This window comes from Pristiophorus japonicus, chromosome 8 (assembly GCF_044704955.1).
Source record: "Pristiophorus japonicus isolate sPriJap1 chromosome 8, sPriJap1.hap1, whole genome shotgun sequence".
Lineage (NCBI taxonomy): Eukaryota > Metazoa > Chordata > Chondrichthyes > Pristiophoridae > Pristiophorus > Pristiophorus japonicus.
Genome location: NC_091984.1, coordinates 107845977 through 107867048, shown reverse-complemented (window position 1 = coordinate 107867048; position 21072 = coordinate 107845977). Strand labels below are relative to the sequence as shown.

Here is a 21072-nt window from a genome sequence, read left to right as displayed (position 1 = left end):
GCTCACTGGGACCCCACCTGCTGAACTGCTCATGAAAAGAGCACTTAAGACAAGGCTCTCGTGAGTTCACCCTGATCTACATGAACAGGTAGAGAGCAGGCAGTTTCAACAAAGTGCATACCATGATAGCACAAATGTGTCACGCGAGATTGAAATCAATGATCCTGTATTTGTATTAAATTATGGACAAGGTCCCAAGTGGCTTCCCGGCACTGTCGTGGCCAAAGAGGGGAGCAGGGCGTTTCGGGTCAAACTTTCAAATGGACTAATTCACTGGAAACACTTGGAACAAATCAAACTCAGATTCATGGACGATCCTGAGCAACCCACCTTGGACCCTACCTTTTTTGATCCCCCAACATACACACCAGTGGCAACCGGCACCACGGTTGACCACGAAGCAGAACCCATCATCCACAGCAGCTCAGCAGGGTCCAACACACCAGACAGCCCAGCAAGGCCAGCTGCACAGCAGTCCAACGAGGGCCTAACAAATGATTCAACAACACCAGCATTCACACCGAGACAATCAACCAGTGCAAGAAGGGCCCCAGATCGACTCACATTGTAAATAGTTACACTATTGACTTTGATGGGGGGTTGTTGTTATATATGTGGACTCGTATTTACTCTGTGCAGCCACCAGAGGTCTCATCCCCTGGAGTCCCAAGGGATCCCATAATCCCTTGGGAGCACGGGTATTTAAGGAGGCTTCATCGGTTGGAGAGGCACTCTGGAGACCTGCAATAAAGGACTACAGTCACACTTGACTTTGAACTCGCAGTGTTCAGTCTGGCTCTTTCTCCATCCACTACACAACCCAAACAAAAATTAAGATAAAAAAATATTTAATCTCCTCGTGATAGATAAGGATGACGATTCATGTTGCATGGCATATGTATGTCCCTCGACTATGCAAAAGCAGATTTCTTCTGATCAATTCAGTCATGCCCACTGCTGCAGTGAAAGTAATGTTTTTGACTTGCTGTGAATTCCCAATTAAACCCTAACTTCCTGATTGATTTTGTACTGAAGAATTTATTTGCTTGAAGCCGATTTCACCCAGTTTTTCGTTGAGAATGGAGAAAAATAATCAGATGGCCTAAATACAAACTACAGATGACATTTCTGAATGGAACAATTCAACAAAAAACAACAATTTATACCAAACCATTATTAACTGAAACAAGATCAGAAACGGCTCCAGTTGCAAGACACAACTGCAGGTTTCTACCACACATTAATATTTGTTGCTAATGTCAACAAACTTCAATCTGATGGATCAATGTACTAACAATATTGGAGGTAGTGCTACAAACTATTTAAATCCTATTAAATGAGTTTTGATTATTACTGTACCTGTCTTGTGGCCAAGGTCTCCAGCTCAAGGCGTTTCCTATTCACTTCCACCTCTTGTTCAAGTTGCCTATTTACTTGCATCTCTTGTTTAAGTTGCTTTTTTACATTCTGTAGCTCCTCAATTTCTTTCTTTTTTATGCTTTCCTTTACCTGATCCATTAAAATGAGAAAAAATTAGATACGCAAATAGATTACATGCTTTCACCTTCATAGAAACTGCCTACAACAGAAAAAAAACATACAGCACTCACTCCCAAACAGGTAGGAAGTGAGATATAGTAACCTTTTGGCAGTGAGTTAGTGCTTGAACACAAAGTACCATAGTGGTGGGACATGTCTGATTTGCCCACACCACTGCACTGCCGCTCTCGTTCACAAAGGCTATAATCATACTTTAGAGTACCACTGAGTGCAAAACTGCTTCAGCTGCGTTTTCAATGCATCACCCCCATCTTTCGATAATCCCTCAATGAGATGACTGCCTTGTGATCACTTTCTCTGCATGAAGTGGTAGAGAGAATACTGCTTTCAGCAAGGCATTAGATACTATAAAAAGTGAAACTTCCTATTCCTTTGAAACTTTTATGGGCTGAAACTGTCCATTTTTACCATTTAACGGTACATTTTTTGTTAATTACAAATATTCTTCGAACAAAAACATAAAAATGTGTTTTATTGATATCTATTTTTTTAATGGATACAACTACCATTACCATACACAGTTGTTAAATAAATTGTGATAAAATCTCAGCAAGTACAGTGCATCATAATATCCCCATTAACACAACAACAACTTAGTCTTTCTTATCCTCACATCCCAAGGACCAGCAGAATATATAGTTTATTCGACTTCAGAACTCACTTTATGCGCAAGCTATCAAGACATCAGAAAAAGTAACTCAGCGCATCTTACACAGCCAATTTCAGTATTCAATTCATCCCTGGGTTGGTTAGTAGCAGTATATAGGTTGCTGACAGAAATCCACATGAATAAACAATAACCACATTAGAATATATAAAATAGATTACCAATTCCTTTTCCAGTTCTTTTATTTTATTTTCATATAGTGATTTTTGACTAGATAACTCCTTCTGAGCCATTTGCTTTGCAACTTGGATACCCTGCATCATTTCCTTTTTGGCTTGCAAACGTGCCTCTTCTATTTCAACTTCAAGTCTGCCAAAATAAAAGAAAAGCATGAGGAAGAACCACAAGCCAGCTGGAAAAATCACCTAGAATTATCGCATTTTTCCCTGCTGAGATACTCGATTAGAACAACAACTAGTTTCTCAACTCCACAGGATTTCTGTCCAACAGGTTAGAATCAATAATTCCACATGTATAAATAATCTTTTGAATCATAGAATTCTACAGCACAGGAAGTGGTAATTCATCCCATCGTGGTTGTGTTGTCTCAAAGATCTCTCCACTAAGTCCCATTCTTCTGTCCTTTCCTCACACAATTTTACTATTTTTCCAAATATTTAGCACTCTCCCTTTTAAAAGCTCTTATGGATTCTGCTTCCACAACTATTTCTGGTATTCTAACAATAACAGTAAATAAAAACTCACCCAAGCTCTCCCTACATTCTTTAATTGTTATCTTAAATTTATGCCATCTCATTACTGATTCATTAACTAGTGGAAATAGTTTTTCTGAATTTACCTCATCAAAATCCCTCAAATTTGAACCTCTCTCTCAAATCTCCTCAACCTTTTTTCTAATGAAAAGGAGCCAGTGTCTGTAGCCTTTCCTTAGAAGTACCTGTTGATACAGTTCAGCAATTGGTTGGGAGGTAGGAGACAGCAGCATTAAAGGGAATGTTCTCTGATGGGAGTAATGTGACAAGTGGTATTCCCTAGAGATCTGTATAGGGCCCTCACCGTTTCACCACATATATATTAATGACTTGGATGAAGGATGAAAATGTTGTATATCCAAGTTTGCAGATAACACCAAGTTAAGAGGCACAGTAAATTGTGTAGAACGGACCAGGACATGAAAGACAGACAGGTTAAGTTAATGGGCAAAATTGTGGCAGATGGGAGCTCAATGTGGGGGAAGTGTGAAGTCACCCACTTTGGATCCAAGAATTCACAAGTGAAAAAGTGATCTTTCAGTTGTGGAGAGCCTTGGTCAGACCTGGAGTACTGGAGTTCAGTTTTGGGCACCGCACCTTAGGAAAGATCCATTGGCCTTGTAAGGGGTACAACACAGATTTAGCATAGAAACATAGAAAATAGGTGGAGTAGGCCATTCGGCCCTTCTAGCCTGCACCGCCATTCAATGAGTTCATGGCTGAACATGCAACTTCAGTACCCCATTCCTGCTTTCTCGCCATACCCCTTGATCCCCCGAGTAGTAAGGACTTCATCGAACTCCTTTTTGAATATATTTAGTGAATTGGCCTCAACAACTTTCTGTGCTAGAGAATTCCACAGATTCACCACTCTCTGGGTGAAGAAGTTTCTCCTCATCTCGGTCCTAAATGGCTTACCCCTTATCCTTAGACTGTGACCCCTGGTTCTGGACTTCCCCAACATTGGGAACATTCTTCCTGCATCTAACCTGTCCAAACCCGTCAGAATTTTAAACGTTTCAATGAGGTCCCCTCTCATTCTTCTGAACTCCAGTGAATACAAGCCCAGTTGATCCAGTCTTTCTTGATAGGCAAGTCCTGCCATCCCGGGAATCAGTCTGGTGAACCTTCGCTGCACTCCCTCAATAGCAAGAATGTCCTTCCTCAAGTTAGGAGACCAAAACTGTACACAATACGCCAGGTGTGGCCTTACCAAGGCCCTGTACAACTGTAACAACACCTCCCTGCCCCTGTACTCAAATCCCCTCGCTATGAAGGCCAACATGCCATTTGCTTTCTTAACCGCCTGCTGCACCTGCATGCCAACCTTCAATGACTGATGTACCATGACACCCAGGTCTCGTTGCACCTCCCCTTTTCCGAATCTGTCACCATTCAGATAATAGTCTGTCTCTCTGTTTTTACCACCAAAGTGGATAACCTCACATTTAGCCACATTATCCTTCATCTGCCATGCATTTGCCCACTCACCTAACCTATCCAAGTCACTCTGCAGCCTCATAGCATCCTCCTCGCAGCTCACACTGCCACCAAATTTAGTGTCATCCGCAAATTTGGAGATACTACATTTAATCCCCTCGTCTAAATCATTAATGTACAATGTAAACAGCTGGGGCCCCAGCACAGAACCTTGCGGTACCCCACTAGTCACTGCCTGCCATTCTGAAAAGTACTCATTTACTCCTACTCTTTGCTTCCTGTCTGACAACCAGTTCTCAATCCATGTCAGCACACTACCCCCAATCCCATATGCTTTAACTTTGCACATTAATCTCTTGTGTGGGACCTTGTCGAAAGCCTTCTGAAAGTCCAAATATACCACATCAACTGGGTTCTCCCTTGTCCACTCTACTGGAAACATCCTCAAAAAATTCCAGAAGATTTGTCAAGCATGATTTCCCTTTCACAAATCCATGCTGACTTGGACCTATTATGTCACCTCTTTCCAAATGTGCTGCTATGACATCCTTAATAATTGATTCCATCATTTTACCCACTACTGAGGTCAGGCTGACCGGTCTATAATTCTCGGTTTTCTCTCTCCCTCCTTTTTTTTTTAAAAAGTGGGGTTACATTGGCTACCCTCTACTCGAATGGAACTGATCCAGAGTCAATGGAATGTTGGAAAATGATGTCAATGCATCCGCTATTTCCAAGGCCACCTCCTTAAGTACTCTGGGATACAGTCCATCAGGCCCTGGGGATTTATCGGCCTTCAATCCCATCAATTTCCCCAACACAATTTCCCGACTAATAAGGATTTCCCTCAGCTCCTCCTCCTTACTAGACCCTCTGACCCCTTTTATATCCGGAAGGTTGTTTGTGTCCTCCATAGTGAATACCGAACCAAAGTACTTCTTCAATTGGTCTGCCATTTCTTTGTTCGCCGTTATGACTTTCCCTGATTCTGACTGCAGGGGACAGACGTTTGTCTTTACTAACCTTTTTCTCTTCACATATCTATAGAAACTTTTGCAATCCGTCTTAATGTTCCCCGCAAGCTTCTTCTCGTACTCCATTTTCCCTGCCCTAATCAAACCCTTTGTCCTCCTCTGCTGAGTTCTAAATTTCTCCCAGTCCCCGGGTTCGCTGCTATTTCTGGCCAATTTGTATGCCACTTCCTTGGCTTTAATACTATCCCGGATTTGCCTTGATAATCACGGTTGAGCCACCTTCCCTTTTTTATTTTTACGCCAGACAGGGATGTACAATTGTCGTAGTTCATCCATGCGGTCTCTAAATGTCTGCCATTGCCCATCCACAGTCAACCCCTTAAGTATCATTCGTCAATCTATCCTAGCCAATTCACACCTCATACCTTCAAAGTTACCCTTCTTTAAGTTCTGGACCATGGTCTCTGAATTAACTGTTTCATTCTCCATCCTAATGCAGAATTCCACCATATTATGGTCATTCTTTCCCAAGGGGCCGAGCAGAATGATACCGGGACATAATGGGTTAAATTATGAGGACACATTGCATAAACTTGCTTTGCATTCCGAGTTGAGGTGGTGATCTAATCGAGGAGTTTAAAATGATAAAGGGATTCAATAAGATCGATACAGAAAACTATTTTCTCAGGTGAAGGAATCCAGAACAAGAAGGTGCAATCTTAAAATTAGAGGTCGGCCATTTAGGAGTAAAATCAGGAAGCACTTTTTCACGCAAAGGGTAGTGGAAATCTGGACTCTCGCCTCCAAAAGGCTGTCGATCCTAGGTCAATTAAAACTTTTAATGCTGAGGTTTTTAATGAGGTACAAATATCAAGGAATATGGAGCAACGATGGGTAAATCAAGTTCAGGTACAGATCAGAAAGGATCTAATTGAATGGCAGAACAGGCTCAAGGGGCTTCCGATGTTCCCTTTCATTGCTGCTATTATCTTGTTGAATTTTCAATGCGCCCAAGCTACAAATTGCATCCTCCTAATGTCACTTACAGTCCTCCACAGTTAAACTCAATCCATATTCGAGGTAGATAAATGAGAGAAATAGATAGGTAGATATATTCAGAAAAGAATCCATTAACCACAACTCTCTTTTTTATCCTTCAACCAACTTCCTAACTGTCGATGTATTAATTTTTAATCAACAAGCTTCCTACTCGGCATCTTATCAAATGCCTTTTGAAAATCCTTATACACAACATCCACTCTACTACTTTACCAATACAGGCTATTATTTCTTTAAGAACTCTATTAAATGTTAGACCACAACTTGCCTTTTACAAAGCCATGTCCTTCTAGGTAAGTATTAATTTTATCCTGTATTATGGCCTATGAAAACTTACTTACAATCCATGTTAGGCTGACTGGTCGAAAGTTACCCAATTTATCCCTTACTTTCTTTTTGAACAGAGCTGTTCCACTGGTAACCTTTCATACCTCTGGCACAGTTTCCATACATCTAAAGATGTTTGAAAGACTGAAGTCAGAGCCTCTGCTATTTCCTCCCCGATTTCCCTCAGCATTCCAGAATGCATGCTGTTATATATGCAGACTATAGATCTATTTTCTGTGTAGCCACTGTATAGTTGCATAAGATGGAGACCTTTCTACCTGATGTACCATCAATAAGGTTTACACTGTGTATATACTATGCTGGCACCACTAGAGGGTGCAACTGGTGGAGACCGGGGTTTCCTGCCCTGGTGGCAGGGGCTGTATACTCTGGAGTTATGAATAAAGGACCAAGGTCACGACAGTTTGAGTACAACACATTGCCTCATGGAGTCAATCATAGGTACATCACAGACATAACACATGCTACCTGGGCCGGATGGCTTTTCAAATTTTGAGTTCCACCAATTTTTCTCAGTACCAATTTCTTATCTATACCTTTCCTGCTTCACCTCCTCCTTTTCTACCCTTTCAGTTCAACATGTCCCGTGAAATGATGGTTATAGTTATACCAGTACTCTCCCCAACACCCAACCTCCACATTTCATACCACAGGAAGAAAAATTAAATTTTCTAGAGCATTGAAGATGAAAATCACCTATATTTCCTAACAATTAGAAGCAAAATAACAGAGAAAGAAAGCTGTAGTGACAAGGCTGCATGTAGCATATTGTATTTCTCTTGCTCCAATCACCTAACCAAATAAGTTATTATACAATTTTGGAAAATCATCTGAAACAAATAATTGGAAACTCACCCCATTAAAAAGATAATTTTGCTTTCTCAGAACTCAAATCATCCATACAAGATTGCAACAGGGTAATTATTCTGAAAAAATCTGGTTTGTTTTATAGTACATTTAGAAGACAACCTTTAAAAATGTTATTTTAAACTGCAGAATTATTTAGCCTTTTCTAACTTTACAGATTTCCTGTAAAAAAAAGTCGCAATTAGGCTAAATTATCTGGAATATTGATTGCAAAGTACGACTGTAATCCAGTATTTTAAACGTGGTCTGGTGGAAATAAAATCATAGCGAGCAGAAAGCTAGCAAAATCCCACCAGTTATGGGGCAAAAATATATGCAGGGTACAAAATGCAGTGCTCCAACACTGATTTACACACCCATGTATTGTTCATAGCACTGGGAAGACAACAATAGCCTCATCTAGTGGCAGCAGTTATAAAAATCCAGAATGTTACAAGTAGGCAGGATACTAGAATTGTCATGCTTGATAGCATTTAAAAAATATATAAATGATGAAATGCAAGATCTTTGTTCCACAATTTTGACAATTGTGAAATATGGTGTACAGGATACAAATTCAGACAGGTGTTTATCAAATTTTTACACTGTGCAATTTAAAAATTTCAGTCCAAAAGGTTAACGTGTGTTAAAGTGCATGTCTGTTTTTAATCCGTTAACCCAATGTTCAGAAACGCCGATTAGCGATTTGTTTCACCTTGCCTGTTGAGCTTGCAAAAGTTCATTTTTTGCAAATTCAAAGTCTTTAGGACGATCTCCAAGCAGTGCATTCCCAGAAGACGCTCGTTGTCCACTCTGAACCTCCAGAGGATGATTAAACTTAAAGTAATGATCTCCACCCAAAATCACTCTGTCCCCCTATAAACATACAACATAGATTTATAATCGTACCAAACATAATACAGCAAACGGTCATAGATTTTTCTTACTTAAACGTTCACATTTAACTAATCCTCCCCGCAGATCTATTTTATACTAGCAGAGACCTGCAAAACATGTGCGGTCAAATTAGTATCTTTATTGCAACAGTACTTGTTTAGACTGTTATCATCATCTGCATCTATAGAATCAATGTTTATGTTCTCTCTCTCTCTCACACCCCTCCCTCCCTGCCCCCTCTCCCACTCTGCCCAGTCAAAAACTGATTTATTATTATAGATATTCAGTCCCATTTTGATTTTTTAACCATCCTCTTTCATTATCTTTTCTCCCCTATCGAACACGTCATTTCTCGACCTAAAAGGAATAAGCAGGCAACCTACTCCGAAGCTCCCCTTTGTTATATTTGAGCTGGTTTCCAAGAAAGGTTACGGGGTAAAGGAACTAAGAGATATCTCTGAGCGCTGGCACAGCTGTGATAGGCCAAACAGCCTCCTTTTGTGAAAATGTTATAATCTATTCAACAATGTAGGATCAGTGTGGACTGACATCCTTCATTCCCCACCCCACCTTTAGCAAAAGCACAATACCAATTCCAAGTACCTCTAAAAACCCCAGTTTAAATCAGAAGTTTGCAATATAAAGAAATCTAGAAAATCAACCAGTGTCCTACCCATGAAAACCTGCTCCAACTTAATTTGTTTAACCACAAGATTTTACAACTTAATTCCATTTTAAATCCAGCTTTTAACAATAGTATCAATGTATAATCAATTGTATTCTGTACAAACTTTTAAGCACTACTATACCCAATTTATAAAATTGGTTAAAAATATTAGAGCGGCAGCATAACCGAGAGTTTCTCCCTCCAACATTTACATAAATCTTGAATTATTTTTTGCAGTGGTGCAATACATTTTTCTATCTAATGATAAAACACCTCAAGTCCAATTGGGGGGGGGAAAACACCCCATCCGTTACAGGACACAGTTGCAAAATCTGTTTTCAAATAACTTTAAAAAAAAAAAAAAAAAAAATAGGCTAATGCTAATGATAGGTTTGGCATACAGATTTTAGATACAAATCAGGGAGTTTGATCTAATTTCTACATCCACAAAAGGTACAGAAAGATGCCTGAATGGTACTTCTGGATATAGACTGAGACAGGAAAACAGAATGCTGAAAAACCTTTGAGCATTTTAAGATTACCATGTCCAATTTCAGGCTTACTCATCAATGTGTAATGCAAATGAAGCTCATCATTCTGTGGCCTGATGTGCAGATATCCTGCTATTTAACTGGAACAGCATCGTCAAAGGGCAACTTATCAGAGAGCATGTTGAAGTCTCTTCTGTATGAAGGAACAGCAATCAGGTGGCTCCAAAGCAGCACAGCTGCTTGTGTCCCAATTACTGAAATTACTGAAATTGAGCATTGAGATATGAAAGGCCGACCTCTACATTTACAGCTTATCTTTGCATCAGGTAGACCGAAGAGACAATTCCTGATACTGTGAACCAGATAACTGAAGGCCTGGATCAGCAAGACATTGAGGCATGAAGAACTCATACTGGTTCAATGGCCGGATCAGTTTGTGTATACCAGTGTGGAGTATGAAGTCCAATGTCTATGTCACAGCAAACCTGCACCCATGTACAAGCAGTAAGATCGAGTAGGTAATATAGTTATAAATGGTACTCAATTGGCAACCCAGAGGCTGAGAATTCGAATCCCACTAAGGCAAACTGTGAAACTGAATTCCATAAATCTGGTAAATTATGGGCTAACACCAGGAAACACAGGAAACAAAACCCAAGTGGGAAACTATTCTATTTCAGGGAAGAGAACCTGCTATCCCTACTAAGTCTAGCCCCAGGTCCTGATGGCTTGCATCCTAGGGTCTTGAGAGAAGTAGCGGCAGGGATAGTGGATGCATTGGTTGTAATTTACCAAAATTTCCAGGATTCTGGGGAGGTCCCAGCAGATTGGAAAACTGCAAATATAACACCCTTATTTAAAAAAGGAGGCAGACAAAAAGCAGGAAACTATAAACCAGTTCGCCTAACATCTGTGGTTGGGAAGATGTTGGAGTCCATTATTAAAGAAGCAGTAGCAGGATGCAAGAGTGAAAAACCTTAATTAGGGGTAAAGTAATTTGGTGCAATTAAAATCAAGAAAGAAAGACAGAGTAAGGTTTAAAATGCGTTCATGGTAGAATAGCTGAATTAGGCAGAAACACTAAGGTCAGAGAAATTCTCTTAGGAGATAAGAACACCCACAAGATTTATGTAGACAGCTCACAGAAATGATGAGAGGAGGCTACGATGTTCCAGCCACATGAGATAACAGAGACAATGCCTTTTTTAAGCAGAGGGTAGCCATATGTCTGCCAAGGACATTAGTCTGAGAATTAGCCTGAAAAGACATTCCCAGAAATGTAACACATAACCTGTAGGGGGCTTTTCCCTAGAAACAGTCGCCAGAACTGAATGTACCAATGGAATCATTAGAAATTACTGTAACCAATAAAATTAATGTAACTGTACCACCCAATGAAATTGCTGTAACCTGTATTAACCAATGGAACACTTCCCCTTGTAGTTCCACCATTTTGTAACTGCGCAGCTTGTCCCATGAGATCAGCGTCGAGAGCACTCAGTAACAGTACTGATGACGGCAGATCTCCCTTGATTAGTCAGATTTTAATAAACAACTCTTCTCTATAAAAGACCTTTCGTGTGAGAGTGTTATATTTTTAATACTCCACAACACAGGACATTTGGAAAAGCCAAATTCGGTCAGGCAGTCAGCATGAATATATGAAGGGGAAGTCATGTTTGACAAATTTGCTAGAATTCTTTGAGGATGTAACGAACAGAGTGGATAAAGGGGAACCAGTGGATGTAGTGTATTTGGACTTCCAGAAGGCATTTGACAAGGTGCCACATAAAAGGTTACTGCACAAGATAAAAGATCATGGGGTTGGGGGTAATATATGAGCATGGATAGAGGATTGGTTAACTAACAGAAAACAGAGAGTCGGGATAAATGGTTCATTCTCAGGTTGGCAATCAGTAACCAGTGGGGTGCCGCAGGGATCAGTGCTAGGACCCCAACTATTTACAATCTATATCAATGACTTGAAGGAAGGGACTGAGTGTAACATAGCCAAGTTTGCCGACGATACAAAGATGGGAGGAAAAGCAATGTGTGAGGAGGACACACAAAATCTGCAAAAGGACAGACAGGCTAAATGAGTGGGCAAAAATTTGGCAGATGGAGTATCATGTTGGAAAGTGTGAGGTCATGCACTTTGGCAGAAAAAAAAAATCAAAGAGCAAGTTATTATTTAAATGGAGAAAGATTGCAAAGTGTCACAGTACAGCAGGACTTGGGGGTACTTGTGCATGAAATGCAAAAGAATAGTAGGCAGGTACAGCAAGTGATCAGGAAGGCCAATGGTATCTTGGCTTTTATTGCAAAGGGGATGGAGTATAAAAGCAGGGAAGTCTTGCTACAGCTATATAAGGTATTGGTGAGGCCACACCTGGAACACTGCATGCAGGTTTGGTTTCTATATTTACCAAAGGATATGCTTGCTTTGGAGGCAGTTCAGAGAAGGTTCACTAGGTTGATTCCAGAGATGAGGGCGTTGATATATGAGGAAAGGTTGAGTCGGTTGGGCCTCTACTCATTGGAATTCAGAAGAATGAGAGACGATCTTATCAAAACGTATAAGATTATGAGGGGGCTTGACAAGGTGGATGCAGAGAGGATGTTTCCACTGATGCGGGAGACCAGAACAAAGGGCATAATCTTAGAATAAGGGACCGCCCATTTAAAACAGATGAGGAGAAATTTCTTCTGAGGGTTGTAAATCTGTGGAATTCGCTAGCTCAGAGAGCTGTGGAAGCTGGGACATGGAATAAATTTAAGACAGAAATAGACAGTTTCTTAAATGATGAGGTTATGGGGAGCGGGCAGGGAAGTGGAGCTAAGTCCATGATCAGATCAGCCATGATCTTATTGAATGGCGGAGCAGGCTCGAGGGGCCGTATGGCCTACTCCTGTTCTTGTTTCTATTTCTTATGTTTTTATGTACTGAATGTGCATGCGCTGAAAACCGGCTTTTCCGATCTGTCAAGCTGGAGCTTGACAGATTGACAGATCTTCCGTATCTCAGAAGCCAGGACATTTGCATGGACAAGATTGTGGTATTTACCCATATCTTACCCAGCAAATGTCCTGAAAGCTCTTGCACCTGATAAAAGCAGGCACATAGCCTACTTTTACAGGCATAAGTTTTAAAACACACTTAAAACATAAATAAAATTTAAAATACACATTTTATTTTTAAAAACCCTGCCCACTATGTTAAATTTATTTTAAAGCATAATTAAAAAAACATTTTTTTTTTTTTTTAAATATATAAAAAGGAAAAAAGATAAATCGGAAAAATACTTTTTAAAAATACATAAATAACTAATTTAAATTAATGTTAAATATGTAGTGCATTTTTTCTATTTTTTGTTTGAATGTTGTGTGTGTTTGAGGGGGGGGTTTCTCATTCATAATAATAGGAACGGAGTTCCCATTATTATGACTGAGAACATACTTTGGCTGCTCGGAGCCATGTGACTGCAGCTCCAGCCCTGCGCACGGCCTGACGTGCACGCGCTGCGATCTGCAGTCAGTGGAGGCCTCAGGACCGGGAACTCGCAGCAGCTTCAGGTAAGTGCGCACCTTTTTAAAGTTTTTTTTTTACCCGATTGCCCGTGGGAAGCAGCCGACTTGGATTTCTGGGCTTATATGTCCCAAGTGGAAATTATATATCCATACTATATAGAGTATAACAAATGAGAATGTGCCTTACAAAAACAACGTTATTTGATTAAGAGAGACTGTATTAAAAGTAACTTACATGATGTAGCACTGTCGATTCCGTTATAAGGTTTCCATTGACATAAGTATTTGCATCTCCTACTGGAGTAATGCTAACTGTGCCATTTAGGTTCTTTATGACACTGGAAGTAAAAATAATGCACGGAACATTTGAATAAAAAGATTATGCACTTAATTAACTTTTTTTGATAACCATTAAAAATAGTTAATATTTAAAAAGACAGCAGGATTTAATCAACATAATTTTACTCAAATTCATCATTTGTTTTCCAGTTTAAAAAAAAAGAATCATAGCCATGATTTCCCTCTAACTTCCCAACTACTCTGCATCCCATCTAAAGTGAATGCCTCAAGCTGGCTGTACAAGTCTTTCTAGAGTCTAGGGCAGGAATGGTCCAGTTAGTCCCAATTACAACCACACATTTAGCATATGCATTCGATACACAATCATAGTAACAGAACGTTGAGGAAAAACCTTGCACCACAAACAAATTCACTCATAAAAGCTTAAATTATCACCTTGTATAAAACATTCTACAAAAGTAAATAACCAGTTTTGTCAGAAGCACTATTTACATTTTTCCAACAGAAAAAATTACATTCCATGGAAAAGTGCACTCCATTATGTGTCATATTTAGCATTTTCTCAGATTTCTAGCTGGTTGATTCCACGAATCACCAAATGAAAAAAAGTACACAACTGCAAAAAGGAATATTAATGCAAGCTAGAAGACAAACATTCAATACTATTAAATACTCTACACTGCAAGTAGAAAAACAATAATCTTCAATACTCAACATCATGGGCCCAAGATTCCACACGCGCCTAGAACGGCGCAGTCCCGACCTGGACGCCTGTTTTTCGCGCCACAAAGTGCGCCTAAAAAAAACCTCCGTATTCTCCACCTCCCTGCAGGTCCTCTGGCCCTCAGCGCAGCACAGCAGGAGCTGTTGGCGGGCGGAGCCAGGTCCCTGTGCTGAAAACAGTGCCGGGACCTCTGCACATGCGCGCGACAGTGGGCACGCAAATGCAGTAGCTCCAGGCGCCCGAAACTGTGTGGGAGGGGCCCGAAGCACGCAGCCCCTAGCCCTGGCCGAATGGCCTCACTGGGGCTGCGTGAATAAGGCTCCTCCCACCGCCAGCTCCTGCTCCCGACCCGACTCCCGCTCTGCCCCCCACCCCCCGCACCGGACCAGACACCCGTTCCCCCCCCACCCCCCCCGGACCGGACCGGACCCGACTGCCGCTCCCGCTTCCCCCCGACTGGACCCGACTGCCGCTCTCGCTCCCGCTCCCGCTTCCCCCCGATTGGACCCGACTGCCGCTCTCGCTCCCGCTCCCGCTTCCCCCCGATTGGACCCAACTGCCGCTCTCGCTCCCGTCCCCCCCCGACTGCCGCTCCCAGACTGGATCCGACCTGACCTCCCCCTCCCTCCCTCTCCCTTCCCCCCCCCCTCCCCCTCCTTCCCCTCCTTCCTCCCTCTCTCCCTGCCGACCCGAACCGAACCTCCCTCCCCGACCTGACCCAACGCCACCTACCTGTAAATCTGGTGCTGGGACGGGCCCTGCCCGAAGTCTCGGGCCCGGCCCGTTCAGCCTTCGGTCCCGACGGCAAACCGCTGCCTTTCACACAGGTAAGAACATGGTTTATTTAATCTTTTCTTTGCTTATAAATTTTTATTCAGGTTGGATTTATTTGTATAATATTTGGATAAGTATAACTCAGGATTTATTGTAGAATTTAATGACTTCTCTTCCCCCCCCTCGTTCCCGACGCCTAATTTGTAACCTGCGCCTGATTTTTTAATGTGCAGACAAGGTTTTTTCAAGCGTACAAAAATCTTCACATACTCCATTCTAAGTTAGTTTGGAGTACGTTTTCACTGTGGAAACTTTCAACTCAGGAGTCAGTGGCTGGACACACCCACTTTTGAAAAAAAAATTCTGTTCCAAAGTGAAACTGTTCTACCTGACGAGAACTGCAGAAAACTAAATGTGGAGAATTCCGATTTCTAAGATACTCCGTTCTACACCAGTTGCTCCTAAAAATCAGGAGCAAATCATGTGGAAACTTGGGGCCCATAGGTGGTGATAATTGTTAGGTTGAAAGGGGCTCTAATCTATAAATTACCCCACCTCTTTCAAGGCTTGTTTTGAACAACAAAAAACTGAAGGAATGCCTGAAATGTTATCCTGAGACGCTGCTCGGTGAGTCACCAGAGGACCCACCCTGTTGCCTGATGTCACTGGGGAACGAAACCAGAGGAAACTGAAGAAGGTGGGAGAATGAGGGCATAGGGGAGAGAAGAATGGTGGGGGGAGCGCGAGGAGTCGGCAGGCAATTTTTTGAGGAATGGAGGTGGACTATGTAGCCCATCAGTCTCCACCCTGCCTCAGCCCCATCTTCTTTCATTTCATCCTTTCCCCACCCCCTCACCTTTAGCCCCTTTACCCAATTCCCTTGAGCCAACTCCACCCCTACTCCCATCCCCTTGACTCAGTGCTTTCCCCCACCCACTCCTCTGTCTCTTCAACTTCTCCTACTCCCCTCATTGCTTTCCCCATCCCTGCTCTTGTGCTTCACTTTCCCCTATCCCCGTCCCCATTTACTCCCCTCTCACAAACTCTTAAGCCAGGAAAATGATCATTTAAAAGTGCTCATTTAAATATTCCCCTATTCCCATCCATATCCGCTTCCTCATCATTTTCCCCAAAGGTCCCACTTCAAAGTTATGCAACATCAATTTTTTTTTTTAAATGGCAAAATAGCATGACAGAAAAAAATGTGACAGGAAGTAAGCACTGCCCAGCAGGAAGTGTGCGTTGATGCAGGGCTTCAGTATATAAAATAAAGAGCGATTACTGTAGTACACAATGATACAGTTGGTTGAATTGCAACCCAAAAACCACAAGTAAAATTGGCCTGATTAATACGAACTAAAGAGCCAGTTATTATTAAGGAGCAGAATTAAAGCATCAGGCTGCTCGTCAGGCACTACATCTATGCCAGCACATTCACCCGAGATTACCTTCTCCTGCGAAACTATAACTTAATATCTAGACTAAACAGCTCCGGGGACTTCCAGAATCTATGAACCCAGTCTTTTTTTTTTAAATCAAGTTTTCAACTCGCACACGATGACAGCAAAACAAACCATAATATTATGGCAGCTAAGCTACTCAGGTGTATCTTTTGGTACAAAATATATACACATCTGAAACAGAACATTTTAAATTAAAATAAAAGCAGTTTAGTGCATATCCTCTGCTTGCCCAATCATTATGGCCCAAAGTTTCCACATGATTTGCTCCTGAATTTTGGGAGCAACTGGTGCAGAACAGAGTATCTTAGAAATCGGAATTCTCCACATTTAGTTTGCTCCAGTTCGAGTCAGTTAGAACAGTTTCACTTTGGAACAGAATTTTTTTTTCAAAAAGGGGCGTGTCCGGCCACTTACGCCTGTTTTCAAAGTTTCGTGAGTGAAAACTTACTCCAAACTAACTTAGAATGGAGTAAGTGAAGATTTTTGTACGCTCGAAAAAACCTTGTCTACACTTTAGAAAATCAGGCATAGGTTACAAATTAGGCGTAGGGAACGAGGTGGGGGGGGAGGGGGGGAGGGAAGGGAAGTCATTAAATTCTACAATCAATCCTTAGTTATACTTATATACAAATATTATACAAATAAATCCAACCTGAATAAAAATTTATAAGCATAGAAAAGATTAAATAAACCAAGTTCCTACCAGTGTGAAAGTGCTTCAGGCAGGCCTTTCATGTTGGAGACAGGCAGCGGTGTGGCATCAGTGTCTCGACGGCAGCGGCAGCAAGCTTCGAGCCGAGCTGCAGTGCTTGAGGCAGGCCTTCATTCTCTTCGTGGCTGGCCGCGAAGCAGCAGCACCGGACAGACCAGAGGCCATTCGGCCATGGGATAGCAGCGGCGTCAGTGGCTGGCCGGCAGCCGAAGAATCAACGCAGGACACATGTAGCTCATTAAGGTTCTTGAGGCCATTCGGCCATGCTTTAGGGGCGGCGTCAGTGGCTGGCCGGCAGCCAAAGAATCAGCAGCGGACGGACGTGAGGTCATTTGGCCATAGGATATCAGCGGCGTCAGTGGCTGGCCGGTAGCCGAAGATACAGCAGCAGCCTTCGAGCTGCAAGGGGGACTGAGGCCATTTGGACAGGGAGAGGCAGCCACATCAACTGTTTTATATTTAAATTTGCAGAATGGGTGCTGCATTGTCAACACCACGTATTATTGCAAAGTTGAATTGGCACTCTTATTTCTCCAAACGCACAGTCCTTAATTTGCATGCACCAATGCAGCACCGGTTCTGCAAGTTTAGCAGTGAAAAGCTGAACTCACTGATTTCAGCAGGTGATTTATTCAGCAGTGCTGCTAAATGCACTCCCTCACACACAGAAATATCAAAAAAAATTAAATTACAAGCCTTTTGCAGGGGTCCAAGAAACAAATCTTCACTTTTTCTGCAGTATTTTTAAAAATGGCCGAGTGCCAATGTTTGTGTGAGACTACGCGTGCGCGCACGCTCCAACGCGCACGCGCAGGGTTGCCAGCACCACGAAGGCTAATTTAAATTGTACCCGCCCCCTGCTGCTTAGAAAATCGGTGCGAGTGTTAGGCTCCGCCCCCTGCTGCGAAGAGCGTGCCGCGCCAAGCAGACATCGAGCTCCAAGGAGCTCGAGAATATCGGATTTTTTTTTTTTTTAGGCGCAGTTTTCGGCACGAAAAACAGGCGCCCAGCTCGGAGGTGCGCCGTTTTTGCCGCGGCACGAAACTTGGGGCCTATAACTCTATTCTCATTATTTAATGTTATTTCAAACTAATACACTATCTTCCAAATCTTCTGGGTAGCACTTTTTTTGAGAGTCTAAACACATTACTTACCTTCCCCCAACCCGAGCCTCTCGGCCCACCATCTATTTTGGCGGTGGGAACCTGCATCAGAAAAAACTGACTTCTGATTGGCTAAAAATTCCAAAAGGATTTTTTTGCTCTTCATTCAAGGCTAACAGCTGTCAAAACTGACCTAGTTGATTTTATATTCCTTTTTGCCACTTCTCAACCCCTTCACGGTCTCTAAATTGTCAAACTGCTTGTCCGACATCCAGTTATGGATCAGCAGAAATTTTCTCCAATTGAATATTGGGAAGACCGAAGCCATTATTTTTGGTCACCGCCACAAACTCCGTCCCCTAGACACTGACTCCATCCGTCTTCCCAACTGAGGCTGAACCAGACTGTTCGTAACCTTGGTGTCATTTTTGACCCTGAAATGAGCTTGTGACCACATATCTGCAGCATTATGAAGACCGCCTATGTCCACCTCCGTAACATCGCCAGTTTCCGCCCTCGCCACAGCTCATCCACTGCTGAAGCCCTCATCCATGCCTTTGTTAGCTTTAGATTTGATTATTCCAACACACTCTTGGCTGGCTTCTCACATTCTACCCTACGTAAACTGGAGATAATCCAAAATTCGGGTGCTTGTGTCCTAACTCGCACCAAGTCCCGCTCACCCATCACCCGTGCTCGCTGACCTACATTGGCTTCCGGTTAAACCAGGCCTCAATTTCAAAATTCTCATTCTTATTTTCAAATCCCTCTATGGCCTTGCCCCTCCTCATCTCTGTAATTTCCTCCAGCCCCACAACCACCCTCCCAACCCCCACCGAGTTGTTTGCACTCCTCTGATTCTGCCCTTCTGAGCATCCCTGATTATAATCGCTCAACCATTGGTGGCCATGCCTTCTGCTCCCTTGGCCCCAAGCTCTGGAACTCCCTGCCTTGACCTCTCCACCTCTCTACCTCCTTCAAGGCACTCCTTAAAACATACCTCTTTGACCGAGCTTTTTGGTCACCTGTGCTAATTTCCACTTACGCGGCTCGATGTCAATTTTTTAAAAATATCTCATAATACTCCTGTGGCCCGCCTTGGGAAGCTTCAATATGTTAAAAGTGCTATATAAATACACTTTGTTATTGTTCTTGTTTTTAAAACATTAAACTTAAAGCCGGAACGCTCAATCTTAACTGTAGCCTCATACATAAAGTCATCACCAAAATTACTACTCTAAGGGAACTTTGTAACAATGCTTCAATTATTTTTTTTTAAAGTTGGTCTGAGTGCTATACAAATGCAAGTATATTCAAAATATGGCAGATATTGAAATGTCATACTTTCAGAACAAACATTTGAAAAATAATTACATTAGCCCTTGAAAAGTTATTGCTACTGAAGTAAAACACAAACTACTGTCTTCCCAGAAAAGTTCAATCAGAACTTGTATTAAACCAACTACAGAGAAATGTTTTTACAAATATCTCTATGTACATGACATTTTTTGGGGGGAGCCTGCTAATAAGAGGGTGTGGCCAGAAACAACTAGAATGAGGTATCACAAATTTAACCTTGATCATTGGAGGGAGCACAGAAAAATCTTCCAGAAATGTTACTTGGGTGCCAAAAGACAAATCACAAAATGTCCTTATATTCCAGCAACCCTGAATCAGTAAATGATGATTAACTGTGCTTTCATTCCTCCGTATCAGCTTGGCTCACTTGGAAACATTAGGTGGGTTCAACTCCAGTCCAAGATTTCAGCACAATAGAGGCCGGCACTTCAATGCAGTACTGAAGGAAGTGTTGTCCTTCGTATTAAACCTAGGTTTCATGGACCTGTTGATAGTTCTGGTAGATATTAAAAATACCACACCTGGTAGATATTGAAGATACTATTAGAAGTTCCACTACCACCCCCAAGGACTTTCACAGAGCGCTCCCAACCCACACTTTAGTTGACGGAGTTCCCATTTTTGCACTGCGAAAGTTGTACAACACTTCCCTTCACGCTGTGCCCTGGCACAGGGCCCAAATGGCAAAAATTTCTCCCCATAGCGCAGATGTTTCCCGGCCGGTAACTTTCCCGCCCCGCCTCCGTTTCCACCCCGAAAATTGCAAAACCGAAAATTCAGCCGATTAACTTTTTCATGTCTAGCTGTGCAGAGAATTCAAAATGTTGGAACTCACCAATGATCATCAGCAATGAGCACCCCAGATAGTTGGATATCATGCTTTGAGTTTGGCCTTTGTTTTCCCACTCTTGTCTGACCTCCTTTTATCATGTACAAGAGCATCTCTGAAATCTGGGGATCTTCATTGAGATTTACTAGATTCGGCAAACTATTATCCACTTTAAAAGTGATTCCAGCTTTCTGTAGATAAAGAGATTCCTAGTAGTAGGTAAAATGTTCTTCCACTGCTGCCAAATTCCAGTTATATTTAGCACGGGATTCTAACAACTGAGCTTTCTCGATTGGCCGAAAAATAAACACTACTTAAAAAACATCCTTAAAAGCATACTCTTTCACCCTTACCAGCAACCCATTAGTTATTATTGGCCAAAATATTTAAGATTTTTGAGAAACACAAGATCTGTTTGGCTCCAACATAATGGGAAATTGGAACCAAGGTGACCATCTGTGGTAGATTCATTAATCCAATAGCTGAACCCAGATAAATCTTCAGCACCACAGGGCATTGCTGCTAATTGACAAGCCTGTTTGGAACATTAATGGGACCTACTCTCCAAGTAACCTTACAAACCAAAGCCCTCACAGCCCTTGTTGGACAAGCAATGGG

The 21072-nt window shown here is 42.1% G+C and overlaps 1 protein-coding gene across 2 annotated transcripts in view; it reads right to left on the bottom strand.

Annotated features, from left to right (window-relative positions):
- Positions 1–21072, bottom strand: part of kif14 (kinesin family member 14) — a 167089-nt gene that overhangs the window by 78271 nt on the left and 67746 nt on the right. For both annotated transcript variants that reach the window (XM_070887287.1, XM_070887288.1), the window contains exons 14-18: positions 20461–20645; positions 13426–13528; positions 8323–8483; positions 2389–2536; positions 1360–1509 (exon numbers count right to left, since the gene is read on the bottom strand). In XM_070887287.1, coding sequence (XP_070743388.1) covers positions 1360–1509; positions 2389–2536; positions 8323–8483; positions 13426–13528; positions 20461–20645 — 747 coding nt within the window. The remainder of the gene's footprint in view (positions 1–1359; positions 1510–2388; positions 2537–8322; positions 8484–13425; positions 13529–20460; positions 20646–21072) is intronic.